The 16,088-nt window shown below is 41.9% G+C and overlaps 1 protein-coding gene across 1 annotated transcript in view; it reads right to left on the bottom strand.

The window, feature by feature from the left end:
* The window catches only part of LOC102380976, a 240,135-nt gene that overhangs the window by 55,375 nt on the left and 168,672 nt on the right, over positions 1-16,088 (bottom strand). Inside the window, 2 exon segments of the mRNA XM_025198932.1 lie at positions 2,373-2,470; positions 8,945-9,055. Of these exon segments, the coding sequence (XP_025054717.1) occupies positions 2,373-2,470; positions 8,945-9,055 (209 nt within the window).

The following is a 16,088-nucleotide window of genomic DNA, read 5'->3' as shown; positions in this document are numbered from 1 at the left end:
AGATGACGTCCTGAGGTCCCAACCCCAATTTTCTATGATTCTATCAATTTTGGCCCTCCAGTATTACATGCACATACCTGTCAAGTGCCCAGCTTGTGTGGCAAGTATGGGATATAGCCACCTACAAATTACCGATACCTTTTGTCTCCCTACAGCTAACAGCTACAGCAGACTTTCCTGAAATTACCAATTTTTCAAAGAAGCAAAAGCAGAAAAATATAGTGGCCCCAAAAATAGCCATTACTTTTTTTTTTGAAGCAGACTTAAAGTTTTTACATCCAAATTAAGATGCATTGAGAGGCTGAGCACCTGGCAGCTTCCAATGAAGTCAGGGGTGCTTGCTGGGTTCACAGCAGTTATGGAAATTGCTGCTTCTCATTTAGACAATTCAACATGGAGATAGGCATCTAATTTTAGGCCTCATTTTTTTTTTAAATCATGGCTTAGACTTCCATGTAGAATATATTTCATTTGTTAAGGTTCTGCTCTTTCTTTTGATAGTACTGAAGACATGTTCACTTGCATAATGGATTTCTTCTTTCCATCCCAATGTGTCCTTCTTCCCAATCTTACAATGAAGTTAGAATCCCATTCTATATGACATTACAGTCTGTTTCTGGAAAGGACTATGTCAGTAACTGAACATGATGAATTCATTGAAGAAGTATGTAGGAAAAGAAGACTAGCTGTAAGATGTAAACACTTCCTTACAACACATATATCATACTCACATGAAGAGGAAAAAAAGGATAACATTAATTTATCCTTTGTGCACTTGACAGGCTAGGGTAGTGCTTTTCAAAAGTGCCCAAAAAGAACACAGATAGGAACACAGATTCATAGATTCATAGATGTTAGGGTCAGAAGGGACCTCAATAGATCATCGAGTCCGACCCCCTGCATAGGCAGGAAAGAGGGCTGGGTCTAGATGATTCCAGCTAGATGCATATCCAACCTCCTCTTGAAGACCCCAAGGTAGGGGAGAGCACCACCTCCCTTGGGAGCCAGGGATTCCACTGACCTTGAATGAGATTTATGCTCCCAAACATTTAGATACCTGTGAAAATCCCATGCTAGACTTTTAGGTATGTTTGAACTCTCCCTAGTGCATCTGAAGAGAGAAGGGCCGGGGGGGAGGGGGCATTCACCCATCTTTCCACTTCTTGCTTCTTATGCCTGCTGGGGATAAATAGCTTCAGGTAAAAGCTAGAGCTGCTCCAAAACTACTCTGATTTTCATTGGATGGGCCAATTGTTCCAAATTCAGGATGATCAGAGTGTAGTGCTTTCTAGCTGCAACTTTTCTCCTCCTCCATTGAATAGGGGTAGGAGTGAAAGGGATAGAGCCAGCTATGTCAGTTTTATACCACCCAAGAATTCCCCTGTGCAAACTACTCTTGTTTGGGCAGAGTTCCAACTGCTCCTTGTACTAAGTAGCTAAGATGGTGAGAAATGCAGGATCTGGTCAGGGTATTAGTGATATACTGCTTTTACATCCAGTACAACCTCTATGCAAAATCAGTTCTTTGAACTATAACTCTCCCTTTACCCTCCATCTAGCAGAAGGCAATTTAACCTCATCTTTGGTCTTTCATTTTTAAGTCCCTGCTAGAACACTAGTGTGGTCATATTTCCTTTCTATTTCAAAAGTGATATAGAAATCAGCTCCAATTTGAATAACTCACTGAATTGTCTTGGTTCTGAGATCTGTTCAGAAACGGCTCTGTCCTTTCTTCAGCTTTCTCCTGTTTCACAAGGAAGACTCATAAAATATTTTGAAGAGTCCTTAACTAGACTTTCAGTGAAATTCAGAAAGGAGGAAGGAGAAACAGCACAGAGGACCCAAGCAGTGGGCAGATAGTGTCTCTAAAGAACAAAGGCAAAGTGTAAAGGAGATGGGGGGAAAATGCATATTCTGGCTAGGAATTATTAAATGTTTAGAGCCAGGGAATGAGCAATTTACTGCAAGTAATTTCCCTGGCTTGCTCCATTCACTAGAAATGAGCTAGAAATCAAAATCAAAATTTAATTCTAACACAATATTCACGTTACACTGATATACATTTTTTTCAGCTTGATGTTTTTCATTAAAAGCCAAAAGAACAGCATTAACAAATGCTTGCTGGAATGTCTCAATTTCTGGATTAAGCTGTTCCATTGTTTCAAAGCATAGTTATAGTTTAGAGATCAATGGGACATGGACTAGCTTAATCTAGTATAAACAGCCTGTAACAGTGAAGGGATACTCTGCACTAGAGAGCCATCTAAGTCTTTTAATTACTTCGGCTACTGATAGATCAGCTCTTACCCCCTTGAATTCTTTTGTCAGTGAGGAGTTAAAATTCATGAGCATCTATGCCTCTGAATACTTACTCTAGTGATGCTATTTTCTGCGCCAAGTTAGCCATCACTGCAAAGAGTCGGAGGTCTGTCAGGCCATCTGTTACATAATAGTCAACAATCTCTAAAATCTGGGGAAACAGAGATGGAGAGAGCAAAGATGATGAAGGGTTTAAAACGAACAGATTGCTGTCTTGCTTGAAGGGTGATGGGGAGGGGGAAAGAAATAAGCTCAGATCGAAGTAGCAACAAGCTTTATTAACATAGGCAGAAAAAAAATCTTAAAATAATTTATCCAAGAAAGCTGACAAGACTGGACTCCTGACAAACATTACATTGTATTGTAAGGCCCCTCCCAAACTTTACATACCTAATTCAAATAGAATTGCCCACCCCCCACATGAATATATGTAAAACAGAGAGTTAAGTATTTTAAGAAATCACACCAAATCCATTTACCTGATGCACGAACACTCTCTGGTAGATAAGTGGAAAAGCAGTGCAACTTTCCCTCCTCCCCTCGAATGCTCAACTTCTTAAAGCATACCCACCAATGTCAACTCTTAGAATAATTTTTAAGACTACCAAGTTTAGTTTGCCACATGTTGATATTTTAAACAGAAGTATAACCTTATCTAAAGACACTCAAAAAAAGTTCTTACTGTATGAACTCTCTCTCAGGGCACTTCATTGATACAATTGATAATAATAAAAGGGAGACATGTTAATTCAAACTTTAATACTGTATTAGTAATTAACTGATATTAATATTATACCCTAGAAGGCTCTCTTTGTCCTCTCATACATTTGGTCCAACACCTACAACTCGCAGAACTCACACATTTCCCTGGTGTCATTGAAGTAGCAACTCAGGAAAACAGCATTGTAACACAGTTTAAACTAGCCATTCAGTCTGAAGGGTTCATCTACACCAGCTAGCTCAGCAGTTTGTCATGATCCACCCATGGCAGTATGGACTAATAAGCATGGATTAATTTAATCTTTCTTGAGTAGATTTCTCAGCCCATAATCAGCTCCATGATATCACTGCTGGATTATATTCAATGCCCATAACTAGCTAATTTAAAGCTGGTGTGGGTCGCTCGGCACTCCACTGGAGTCACTCCTAGTATTCTTATAAGACAGCCCTATGTCTTTTTAGCATGGAGATGAAAGGATAGGGAAAGTTAGTGCATTTGCTCACATCATAATCAATGCCAAATTTTGAAAATTAACCAGATCATTTCTACATTCTCACTTCTCCCTCTTCATTAAAAACAGCTCTCATATAATACATGTATCAAATAAGAAAGGCAAAATTTGTCAGAGACCTCATAAAGCATGAATACATGCCACACTAGGCACTGACAGTCATGAAAAAACAAAACAAAACAAAACAGAGCTTTACTGAAAGAGTCAGCATATTAGTTTGACCCAGCTCCGCAGTGTCTGTATAGATTGGGCACTTCAGCAGGGCTTTTTGATGGATTTCTCTAAAGCTGATTCAATCAGTTTTTAGATAAAAGAACCCAGTTGGAGCACCTGATCTATACAAACACTGGGTGAGCTGGGTCCAACTAATATGATGCCTCTTCTGGGCATGTACTGCGCTCGGTGTAGGGGCAAGCTGAGCTTGAAGTAAAGCGCTGTTCTGGGGGGGTTCCCCTACATCTATAAGCAGCCACTGTGTCTGAGCTGAAGCCGCTGCCTTACCTGCTCCCTGCTTCCCATAACCTGCACAGCAGGCTTTCCCCAGTAGCATGTGCACCGCATGGAGCCTGGCACGAGAAGCAACCAGCAGGGCTTCACTCCTCACTTCACTGTGCAGTACTGGCTGGAGCCACGCCTGGACGTGCATGGGCCACAAGTGCCCTAAGGGCTGCCGCTGCTGGTGACAGGGGCTGTGCACCATGGTGGGGAGTATGTGAAGGGTCTCCACACTCCCCACCCTCTGCCACACCCACACCCGTCCCATTTGAGCTCTGCACTCCTGCCCAGCTGCAGCCTCCCCCCACCCTTCCCCAGCACCTGCCCTCTCCCTACCTGGTGCCTGGAGCAGGCCAGAGGCACACAGGTCCCTGGGGTGGCAGCAGCAGCAGCAGCCCCACCTGGAAGCTGCATGCTGGTCGGGCCAGGCCCTTCTGTGACCCCATCTTGTTTCTGCAACCTGGACCCACAGTTTGGGAACCACTGTATTACAGAAAAGCCCCAAATAAGTAATCTCTAAATTTAAAAAAGCCCCGAAAAACGCAACTCGTGACTAAAAAATTAAAGCAACATTTTGGGGGAAAAAAGCCTAATTCCACTTATTATAAGAAAATTAGGCAACACTGGCTTGGAGCTACCACTAGGAAGCAGACACCATGATGGCAAGGCAAAGGGAAGGCCCCCAACATAGCTCAGGGCCCTAGGCATGTGCCGAGTTTGCCTATGCATTAATCTGGCCCTGCCCATTCCAGTTCAGGCTGGGCAAACCCCAGCCCACAGCTCCCTCCCCCTTCCTTCTTCCCCTCCTATCCTACAGACTTCACCAGGGGTGGGGCATTGCTTGTGCATAGGAACTTACAGAAGTTAATGAAGCTGCTCTGCTTTGGAGTGAGCACCTTCATCTGAACCATCACGTAATGAGGATTACTTTGTTGTGCAATCAGGCACTTCTAAAGTGCTCTGCAGCCATGCACTTCTGTCAGGGCATGGCTATAGAGTGCTTTCAAGGGGCCATTCATCTGGCAAATGCTACTTCTGTCAGCACCCAAAGGGTCTGCAGAGGTTGCCTGCTGCTCTACAAATGATTTATGTAGTTCTTTTCATTCATTGTATGTCTGTGTTTATTGAACCCAGTGATCACTACATCACCCACAAGCCTTGTTGATAGTTCTTCCTTTTTCACTTTCTCACACACACACACACACACACACACACACACACACACACACACACACACACACACACACACACAGAGTAATAAGAAATTCCTTTAAAGTTCCCATTATTTAAAGCTCCTCATCCCACAAAATGTTGGCCCTCTACATATCATCTTGTTCAGGTACTTTGTTCTCTAAGATTGTCTATCTTAGCTTTGCGAACCACATTTAACTTCAACAGGGAACAAAATGTAAGGCCATTGAAGGAAAAAGATAGGGTATTAACTGAAGGCACATGCACAAGCATAAAAAATTGCTGGGCTAACTTTGTGGTTTAACTTTTCATAAAGCAGAAACCACTGACAAAGCAAACATGGCATAATGGAAGTAATTAAAGTTTGTACTAATTCTTTTTTTATTATTATTACTATAAAAGAAGGCGGTTCATTAAACAAGGACCAAGTGTATAGTGTAATGAAACCTTTTTAGATTTATTAATGGATCATATACAATAATGTTGACAGAAGGAAAAGATGAGCTTTCTAGATACAATAAAAGTAAACAATAAATGCAGGCATCAGTGAACTGGATTATCATGATGCAATATGAGTTGTATAACGATGTTAGCACTGGTGCCTGCCATGGTGCCTATGCCTTCAAATACTAACATTAAACCATTTGATGTGTGCGCGATGTTGGAACAATTCACATCAGCTGCCACCATGAACAAACTGCAATTGGATCTGGCTAGGAAGTTCCAAGTTTCATGTAAAAATGTACATAGATGAACCCAAGGCCCAGTATAACCTGTATGAATGGCAGTCCTCTATTTAATATACAAGATGCATATTTTTAAGCATCCAAAGAACTTTGTCCCATACTCTTGGGCTAAAGCCTTGTCTAACGTTTCGTGCTGGGAATGTAAAGTAGGGCACCAGATACAGTAGTACAAATAACACTTTATTTACAGTTTCATGGCTTTCAGGTTTCCTGTCTCCATAATCACTTCCTACTAATTTCCTTCTGTTTTGTTTGGAATGGGGGTCTTTTCAAAGAAAGTGTCCAAAGAAACAAAGCCTTTGTAAGGTTACGACTAAATCATGGAGGTTTTTATACTTTTCTTTATTTCAGTATTTCCTAGTACCGGTATTCTGTGTCAGTGACATTTATGTTGTGTGTCAAATGAGTCTGTCTGTTTCAAACAATATCATGATTGAAAGACTGCAAATAGGCATATAAGACAAGGCCAGATCCTCAGCTGATATATACTGGCACAGCTCCACTGATTAACACTAGCTGAGGACATGGATCACCACATTTGTTTTTGAAGAAAAGCTAAAGTAAGCACTTGTCTTAAGAATGCCAAAAAATTTTTGCTTTGGACCATATTACTTAGATGCTAAAGCATCAATAGTTGGACAACATTCAGAAGTAAATTTTTTGCTTTGGACCATATTACTTCGGTGCTAAAGCATCAATAATTGGACATTCAGAAGTAATATTTTATTTAATATCTGTGCCTTTAAAATTAAAAAATAGACAAACGTAATGATTGGTTTTGAATGGCGGCTAATGTTTGTGCTTTGATCTAATTTCAGATATAAACAATAGTCTACAATTTCAATAGTGTGTAATGACTGTAAGGGCCCAACTAGAAACATCTTAGCTCAGTTCTTTAGAAAATCAGGTCTTTTTTAGTAATGTAAAGTTTGATACCTGACAATGGAGGAGCCTGAAGGCATTACTCACTTTGAAAAATATAAGTCATCAAAATTTTAATGCAAAGGCAAAATATTGCCTCTGAGCCCCTGCCGTTCCTTCCTGTTTCATCCTGGGTCTTTCCACACCTGCATGACCAAAATCACATTAAGCAAATTTTGAAACAGTTTATATATTTTAGAAAAAACAAAACGTTCTTTCTTGCTCACCATCTTTTAATTCCATCAGGAGCCCACCCCGGTATATTGTAGTAACGGTGTCTGGCTTAGCAGGGCCTTTCAGCCTTTTCCTCTATAATGTTATAGCTGCCATTGCTGTACTCCAACATAAGATCACACAGTGGCTTTACTTCACCAGTGCTCCTCTGTTCCTAACTTGCTACATTCAATTCTGTCTAGCAATTAGGAAATGGCTCTAGTTTCCCATTAGAACAAAGTATACATTGACAACTATGGAAGTTTAAACTGGAGATAGAATAATGCAACAATAAAGTGCAAAAAAAACCCACATCATGTGGTCTTATAGAAGATGACTGGGTCCTCAACAATTTCGAGTTACAGATATGTTGTTAGATAGAGACAAAGCTTTTGAACAAATCACAGACTGACCAAGTAGCTTTCTTAAGTACTAATTTGCGTATACACAGCACAAATACACATTGGGTTAGATATTTTTTTCCCCTCACATTGCTTGGAAAACTGACTCTTTAGCTTATTTGGTTTTGGACCTAAATAATAAAACATAGCTAAAAAGGAGTATTTCTGTTAGTGTATATATGGAATAAATAGTTTAAGAAGTGAATACATTCTACAAGTGTCAGGTATAATAACTTAGAAAAAAGACAAGTAGGAGGATATGACAGAGGTCTACAAAATGATGAATGGCATAGAGAAAGTAAATAAAGATTTACTATTTACTATCTTTCACAATCTTAGAGCTAGGGAGCATACTATAAAATTATTAGGTATCAGATTTGAAAAGAAAAGGAAGTTCTTTTCTTTTGCCATATGAGAATGCAGAGGCTGATAATTTAATAAGGTTCAAAAGGGGATTGGACAAAATTCATGAAGAACAGTTCCAGCAGGAAGCAGGAAGTATGACAGTTAGGAGTATAATCTCCAATTTAGGACTTCCTAGGCCCAAGAATACAGGAAGCTGTGGGAGAGAGGTGCAAAGGAGAGATGTAGCTGGATCTGGCCTGCTTAAATATTCTTTTCCTTTCCATGCCCTGTACCACTGGGTTAGATGGAACTGTGCCAAGCATGGCATTTCTTGTGTTCTTACCATAATAATAGTGTACTGTTTCACACTTTTTATTAGAAGTTTTGAATAATCAAACAGCACAAATGAATTGGTGGTCTTTACCATGCATGCTTCACGTAGAAGGACCTCTGAAAAATACCTGCCAGAGAAAATTCCTACTGACTTTTTGAGATCACTCACTACATACACTTTCCTAATGGACCTCTTAGCATTTCTTGGATGGAAAGAATTTATTTTTTATCAGAATGCTGCTTTACTGGAAACTAGCTTCATTATGAAATGAGCTGTGCACTTCAGATTGCAGCATGTAAAAGGAAATATCTAACAGTTCATTTTTTCAAACATATCTACTATTTTAGGTGCTATTCTTAGGCAGTGATCCCCAGAGGTGCTGGGCACCTGCCATTCCCATTTACAATTATAGTGCCCAATGACGCTGAAAATCAGGCCACTGATGTTTCAAGCTGAAAATCCAAAAACGGAAGCTCTCAGAATTAGATTCTGATTTCTGAACATTTTGGTCCCAACATCTCTGACCTCAGCTTTGCACTTCACCTGTAAAACTGAACATTATACAGAATGCCTCTCTTGGAGGAATATTTTGAGACTTAAATAGTTTCCAAATTCCTGGATGAGAGACTTTATAAATGTATAAAATACTGAATGACAACATGTGATGGTTTAAATAGCTGAAGTATCGGCTCCCTGACCCCAAAACTTTCAAAGAACAAATCTACAAATCTTTATGACATTAATTACCCTGTATACATAGAGTTCTTCTGCATCAGTTAAAGCTTCTGAAGGGACTATTTCTTTCAGTGCCATCAAAACTTGCATGCAGTTCAAGTAGCCATCTCCATCGGTATCCACCTGGAAAGATGTTCACAACATTAATGGTCAGTAAGATAACCCATATCCTTTGCAAGGAACTTATGTTTTCTAGAAGTGTAACTTTGTATAATTAATCTCTTGTTTTCATTTTCTATCTGAAGGAAAAGCCTCAAAACTCCTACTCCTCCTTTCTCCTACGATGAGACCCTGCATTATGGCCTTGCATTACTGGTTGTGGAGTAAATGGGACACTTTTTGGATTTCACTAAAATGGGTCATTTAATTTTCCAGATTCATCACTGCTAAGCAACATAAGATTTCTTCCCTCCTTGCCCTCACCCAGACATTTTTCAATGAGGAATCTGACTTTTAGCATTAGAGAACTTAAAGAATACAAAAATTACTTGAATATCAGGAGCCACTAAAAGCAAACAAGATTTTCATAGAAGTCCATGACTTGGCAGTATGAAGAATCATAGGGTGCCTATACATGAGCAGGGAGGCTGCACTGATATGCTGCAATTGCAGTGCGTTAGAGCAGACAGATTAATCAAGTCTGCTGGAGAGTGATAATTACTGTGCTACAGCAGCCTCCTGTATCTCATGTATCAGCGTCTCTATGCTTCAAAATGGTGGTGGGGACACTTTATCTAAACCTTATTCAATGAGCTTTAGATAAACTGCCCCCACTAACATTTTGAAGTGTGGGTACACTAATATGCAAGACATGCTGGGCACTTTAATTAGAGTGGCTCACAGAGGTAGTGCACTCTAAAAGAAGAGGAAGGAAGGTAATGGTCATCAAAACTGAAAAAAAGGGATAACCTGAAACTTGAGTACCTTACTTCAATCAACCTCATATCCCTAGTCATAGAATCGTAGAAAGTTAGAGTTGGAAGGGATGCCAGGAGGTCAGCTAGTCTTACCCTCTGTTCAAAGCAGGACCAGCCCCAACAAGATCATCCCAGCCAAGGCTTTGTCTAGCCAGGTCTTAAGAAACTCCAAGAATGGAGATTCCACAACCTCTCTGGGTAACCTGTTTCAGTGCTTTACTACCCTCCTAAGCAAGGGACAGACATTCTAAAAGCCTGAGCCTGAACTGATTCTCTCTTTGCAGGTTAGCCTAAACTGCCTAGGCTGATTCAATTTGTAACCACACAGACATCCTCTCTGGACTGAAAAAAAGCAGGCCCCTGCCTGCAGTGGCTCAGGCTAGGAGCCAGGAGGCACTAGTGAAGCCTTCCTTTCCCTTCCACAATGCTGAGCTGAGGGGGGTGTGGCCAGGCCCCAGCAGGATGCTCTGATTAGAGAGGGGTTTGCCCCCCCTCACTGGTCATCAAGGGAGCCAGCAGGGATTTACATAACATTTACATACACAGCAGGGAGCATTTATAAGCCCATCAGCAAAACAAAAGGATCTCTCATTAGTTCAAATTCTTCTTAAACAACCATTCCCAAGGAAGGAATGGAGGGACATTACCAGCTACCTGTTGATTAGTGCCAAAAAGCCCTAAGCTGACACTGCCTTTGTCCCGTCTCCAGCAGCACAGACTGTAGCCAGCATGTGGTATGCTAGCTAATGCTGAGAGGTGTCTGTGTAAGGCAGAGGGGGGGAATCCCTGCTTCAGCAGGGAGTGGTGAGGTGGAGGGAGGGGAGCAAGAGGAAGCCAGGCAGACACCCTGTACCTTCAGTCTCTGCTGAAGATTCAGCCCTGCCCAACAAAGCATCTAAGATGCTGGGGGACTCTGATTTAACATAAACCATGAAGGAGTGAGAAAGTTTTTCCTAATCTCTAACCTAAACTTCCATTGCTGCAACTTGAGAACATTGGTCCTTGTCCTGTTATCTGCCACCACTGAAAACAGTTTAGCTCCATCCTCTTTGGAACCACCCTTCAGTAGTTGAAGGCTGCTGTTACATCCCCCATCAGTTTTCTTGTCTCCAGACCAAATAAACCCAGCTCCCTCTGCCTCTCCTCAGAAGTCGTGTTTCCTAGCCCCCTAACTATTTTCATTGCCCACCACTAGTTTCTCTCCAATCCATCCTTTCTGCAGCGTGGGGGCCAAAACTGGACACAGTACTCCAGGTGTGGCCTCACCAGTGCTGAATAGAAAAGAAGAATCACTTCCTTTGATCTGCTGGCAATACTCTTACTAATGTAGCCCAGTATGCTGTTAGCCTTCTTCACAACAAGGGCAAACTGCTGGCTTATATTCAGCTTATTGTCCACTGTAACCTCTAGGTTCTTTTCTGAAGTGTTGCTGCTTAGCCAGTCAGTCCCCAGCCTGTACCCCAGCCTGTGCATGAGATTGTGTTGTCCTAAGTGTAAGATTTTGAACTTGTTCTTATTATTGAGCCTCAAGAGATTTATTTTGGTTCAAACCCCCAATTTGTTGAGGTCTTTCTGAATCCTAGCCCTGCCCCTCCAGCATATCTACTACTTCCCCCAGCTTGGTGTCACCTGCAAACTTGCTGAGGGTGCACTCTATGCCATCTTCCAGGTCACTGAGGAAAATACTGAAGCAAACCAGCCCCTAGGACCAACCCTGGGGGCACTCCACTTGATACCAGCTGTCAACTAGACACCGAGCCATTGGCTTTACCTTCTAAGACTGATGATCTGGACAGTTTTCTGTCCACCTCACAGTCCATTCATCCAACCCATACGTCCTTAGCTTGCTTGCAAGAAAGTTGCAGGAGACCATATCAAAAGCCTTACTAGAGTCAAGGTATATCACATCCACTGCTCTCCCCACATCCACCCTCAGATGCATTGGACTCAGCCCCATGGACTTCTAAACATCCAGCTTTTCTAAATAGTCTCTAACCTGTTCTTTCATCACTAAGTGGTGCTCACCTTCTCACACAAACTGTACTGCCTAGCGCAGTAGTATGGGGGCTGACCTTGACTGTGAAGACCAAGGTGAAAAAGACATTGAGTACTTCAGCCTCTTCTGCATCCTTCATCACTAGGTTGCCCCCTCCATTTAGTAAAGGACCCACATTTCCCCTGATCCTACTCTTGTTGCTAACATACTTGTAGAAACCCTTCTTGTTACTCTTCACATCCCTTGCTAGCTGCAACTCCAATTGTGCTTTGGCCTTCCTGACTTCATCCCTGCATGCACAACCAATATTCTTATACTCCTCCCTAGTTGTTTGTCCAAGTTTCCACTTCTTATAAGCTTCCTTTTTCTGTTTTAGCTTACTGAAGAATTCCCTGCTAAACCAACCTGATCTTCTTCCTTACTTGCTAATCTTCCTGTGCACCAGAATGGTTCGTTCCTGCACCCGCAGTAAGGCTTGTTTAAAGTACAGCCAACTCTCCTGGATTCCTCTCCCCCTCAGACTGACCTCCCAGGGTATCCTGCCCATCCGTTTCCTGAGTGAGCTGAAGGTTGCATTTCTGAAGTCCAGGTCCTTATTCTGCTGTTTGCCATCCTTCCTTTTCTCAGGATCCTGAACACAATCATCTCATAGTTCCTGCTGCCCAAGTTGTCATCCACTAATCCATTCCCCATCAATTCTTCCCTGTTTGTGAGCAGCAGGTCAAGAAGAGCATGGCCTCTAGTTGGCCATTCCAGCACTTGCACCAGGAAGTTGTCCCTAACACTCTCCAAAAACTACCTGGATTGCCTGCACACTGCTGTATTGCCCTCCCAGCTGATGTCAGGGTGATTGAAGTTCCCCACGAGAACCAGGACCTGTGATCAGGAAACATCCACTAGCTCTTTGAAGAAAGCCTCATCCACCACATCCTCCTGGTCCGGTGGTCTATAGCAGACACCCACCATGACATCACCCTTGTTGTTTTCCCTTCTGACCTTCACCAAAAGACTTTTAATAGGCCTATCTCTAGTTTCAAACTGGAGCTCTGAGCAATCATATGGCAATTTTACATAAAGCACAACTCCTCCTCCTCTTCCCCCCATCCATGACAGTGCTCCAGTCATGCAATCTATCCCACTAAGTCTCTGTTATTCCAATCACATCATCGTTTCGTGACTATGTGAGGACTTTCAATGTTTCTTACTTGTTTCCCAGGCTCTGTGAATTTGTGTACAGGCACCTGAGAGAATGAGCTGATTGTCCTACTTTCTCAGACAGAATGAGAATGCCTTCCCTGTTGTCCCCTCCCATTTGTGCTTCCTCCAGGTCACCCACTTCCCCATTTCCCTCAGGGCCTTGGTCTCCATCCCCTGGCGAGCTTCATTTAAAGCCCTCCTCCCTAGGTTAGTAACCCTGCCTGTGAAGATGCTCTTCCCTCTCTTTGTCAGGTGGATCCTGTCTTTACCTAACAATCTTTCTTCTTGGAACAGCATCCCCTGGTCAAAGAAGCCAAGCCCTGCTGGAAACATTATCTGTGCAGCCATGCATTGATCTGCAGGGTGTGTTCACTCCTGCCTGGCCACCTCCCCTTGACTTGAAGGATTGAGAAGAACACCAGCAGAGCCCCTGTCCCCTTCACCCTTACACCCAGTGGCCACTGGTTTGTAAGGGTAAGAGCTTAGTAAAATCATTAGGATTTACCTTTGATCTAACCAGATGCTTACGATGGGACCCCTACCCAGGAAGCTGGGAACTGAGAAGTCTGTGAACCAAGAAAAGTATACTTTTCAGTTCTATAATGAGCAAGAATGAGCAGACTGGCACGCTATGGGCTGTAGTCATGCTGTGGTGAGATGCAAACATTTAGATTTCTTCTTAATATTTCACATCCTAATTCATGATGCAAGCCAAACCAAGCAAAGGTCCCAAATGTCTCATTTGATATGATCTAACATTACACAAACTGAAATAAAACCTTGTTCCCTGCAGCCACCACCTGACTGAGATGTCACAGTCTACACGGAAAGTGACTGTGATATTGAAAATACTTTTCAACCCAATGCAAACTGAAGAGTCCTGAAAAGTGGAATTTTCTTTTGTGCTTCATGGCATTATGAGGAGGCAGGAATGAGGTAGCTGACCATTCTGCACTAGCAGCTCTCACTGCTGTCTACTCCATAAACTACCTTTTGCAAACAGCCCCAGAGGGGGAAGTCTGTTGGCTCACCCAGCTGGATGAGTGGTCCTGTGAAACAATAACATATATGTATAGGGGAAAAATTGGAGGGAGTTTAAGGAAAGTTATGGAGTCTCAAAAACAGAGTTTTGGGTTATAACTTTATCTACAATTTATCTTCAAGAGCTTGATAACTTAGCTGCAGTTTATTATTTACTGTATATACTGTATTTATTTGAACACAGGATGGCGTTTTCTTCCTGATGTCTTTTCCCCCCAGTCAGCATGAGGAAAAAGCCCTTCATGTTATATTTGCACCTCCTTGATAAATATATTGTCACTCATTAAACTGCTGCCAGAAGCAGCATGTGGTCAGTAATGGAAACTAACTATGAAGTTGATTGAATGCAACCAGCACTGAGCATGCCAGTAAAACACATGGCCCATACTGAAGAAACATATAGATGGGAACTCTTTTTTTTTAGTTACAAAGTTTATTGCTATTTACACACATCACCCTACGTTTACAAAACTTCACATATTGAGCATCCTTGTTTTACCAAAACTTCCTATTGCAAAAACAAGTACATATCTAAAAACATACAACTACATACAACTACATATATTAAACCCTTAAACAACATACATCAACTTCTCCCAAAAAACCCTACAGAACTCATTTTCTTCATACAGAACCCCATGAAAAACTATTGCTTCAGTAAGCACCTGAAACTCTCCACCCCTCCCATCAGTCCTTTCTGTTGATTTAGTGAAACAAGTGTGTCCAGTCCTTTTTTCCTTCGCTTCTTCTCTTCTTTGTCCAATCTCTTCCTTGTCCTGATCAATGTAGTATTTCAGTTCATGCAATCCCAGCTTCAGGAACTCCCTTTCAGTGAAAGCCAACTCCTTAAAAACCCAAAAGTTTCTTACTTTCCATAAACTAGATTTAACACATGCTAATAAAGTGCTTAATAACATTGCCTCTGGGCCCTTCGGTATGAGTCCATATAGTACCATCTCTTGCACTAATGACACTTTCTTCACTTATCTTTCTGTAAAGTTTCCCATGGCACCATCTTGTCTTTCTCTTTTACTGCTTTTTTCAGTTTCTTATGATCCTTCAGGACCTCCAGCCCTACATACCCTATTTTATACCTCTGCATGAAACCTTCCATCCTGATGTAATGAATTGGCGGTTGCCACACCCCTCGCCTCTTTAAAGAGGTCTGATATACTCCCCATTTCCTCATAATTGCAGCTGTGTGAAATCAGGTGATACATGCCACTTTCCCCTCTCCCTCCGTTACTGCCTTGTATACTGCGATTACATGTTTCACATAGACAAACAATCCCAAATCTGGCAGCCCACACCCCCACATCTCTCTTGCTTTGTAAAGTTCAGATCTAGCCAACCTTTCTCTTTTGGCATTCCAGAAAAACACACATATTTCCTTCTGTATTTTTGCTATTTGCCACCATGTCAGTGGGATTACAATTCCTGTATATGGAATAATTGGCAGTAGTACAGCCTTAACAGCCACCACTTTCCAAAAAAAGGACAGTGTCTTTCCAGACCATAACCAAAGTGTTTGCCATATCCTTGCTATCACCTTTTGATCCCTAGCACTCTGGTTACTCTCTCTCTTATTTGAAGGCCAAACTTCTCCATGTTCCTCCAGTTTCCCATTCCCACTATAGTGCTTTTTGATCTATTTAGTTTAGCCCCATTGCTTCTTCATACTCTAATGTATGCTTTAGCATGCTTTCCATTGAAAGTCTGTCTCTAACTACAAGAAAAACTACAGACCTGGATCCCCCCGCTACCTAACCCGGGGACTTTTTACATGCTCCCTAAAATCCACAAACAAGGGAACCCTGGCAGACCTATCATATCCAACCATGGGACCCTAACTGAGGAAATATCAGGTTTCATTGAATCAATCCTAAAACCGCTCGTCACCCACAGAGCAAGTTTTGTACAAGACACTACAGACTTTCTACGGAAACTTAAAAACATAGACCACCTTCCCAGCAACACACTCCTAGCCACCATGGATGTTACCAGC

This window comes from Alligator sinensis, unplaced genomic scaffold (assembly GCF_000455745.1).
Source record: "Alligator sinensis unplaced genomic scaffold, ASM45574v1 scaffold74_2, whole genome shotgun sequence".
NCBI lineage: Eukaryota > Metazoa > Chordata > Crocodylia > Alligatoridae > Alligator > Alligator sinensis.
Note: the sequence above shows the minus strand (reverse complement) of the source record. Positions and strands in the feature narration are given on the sequence as shown.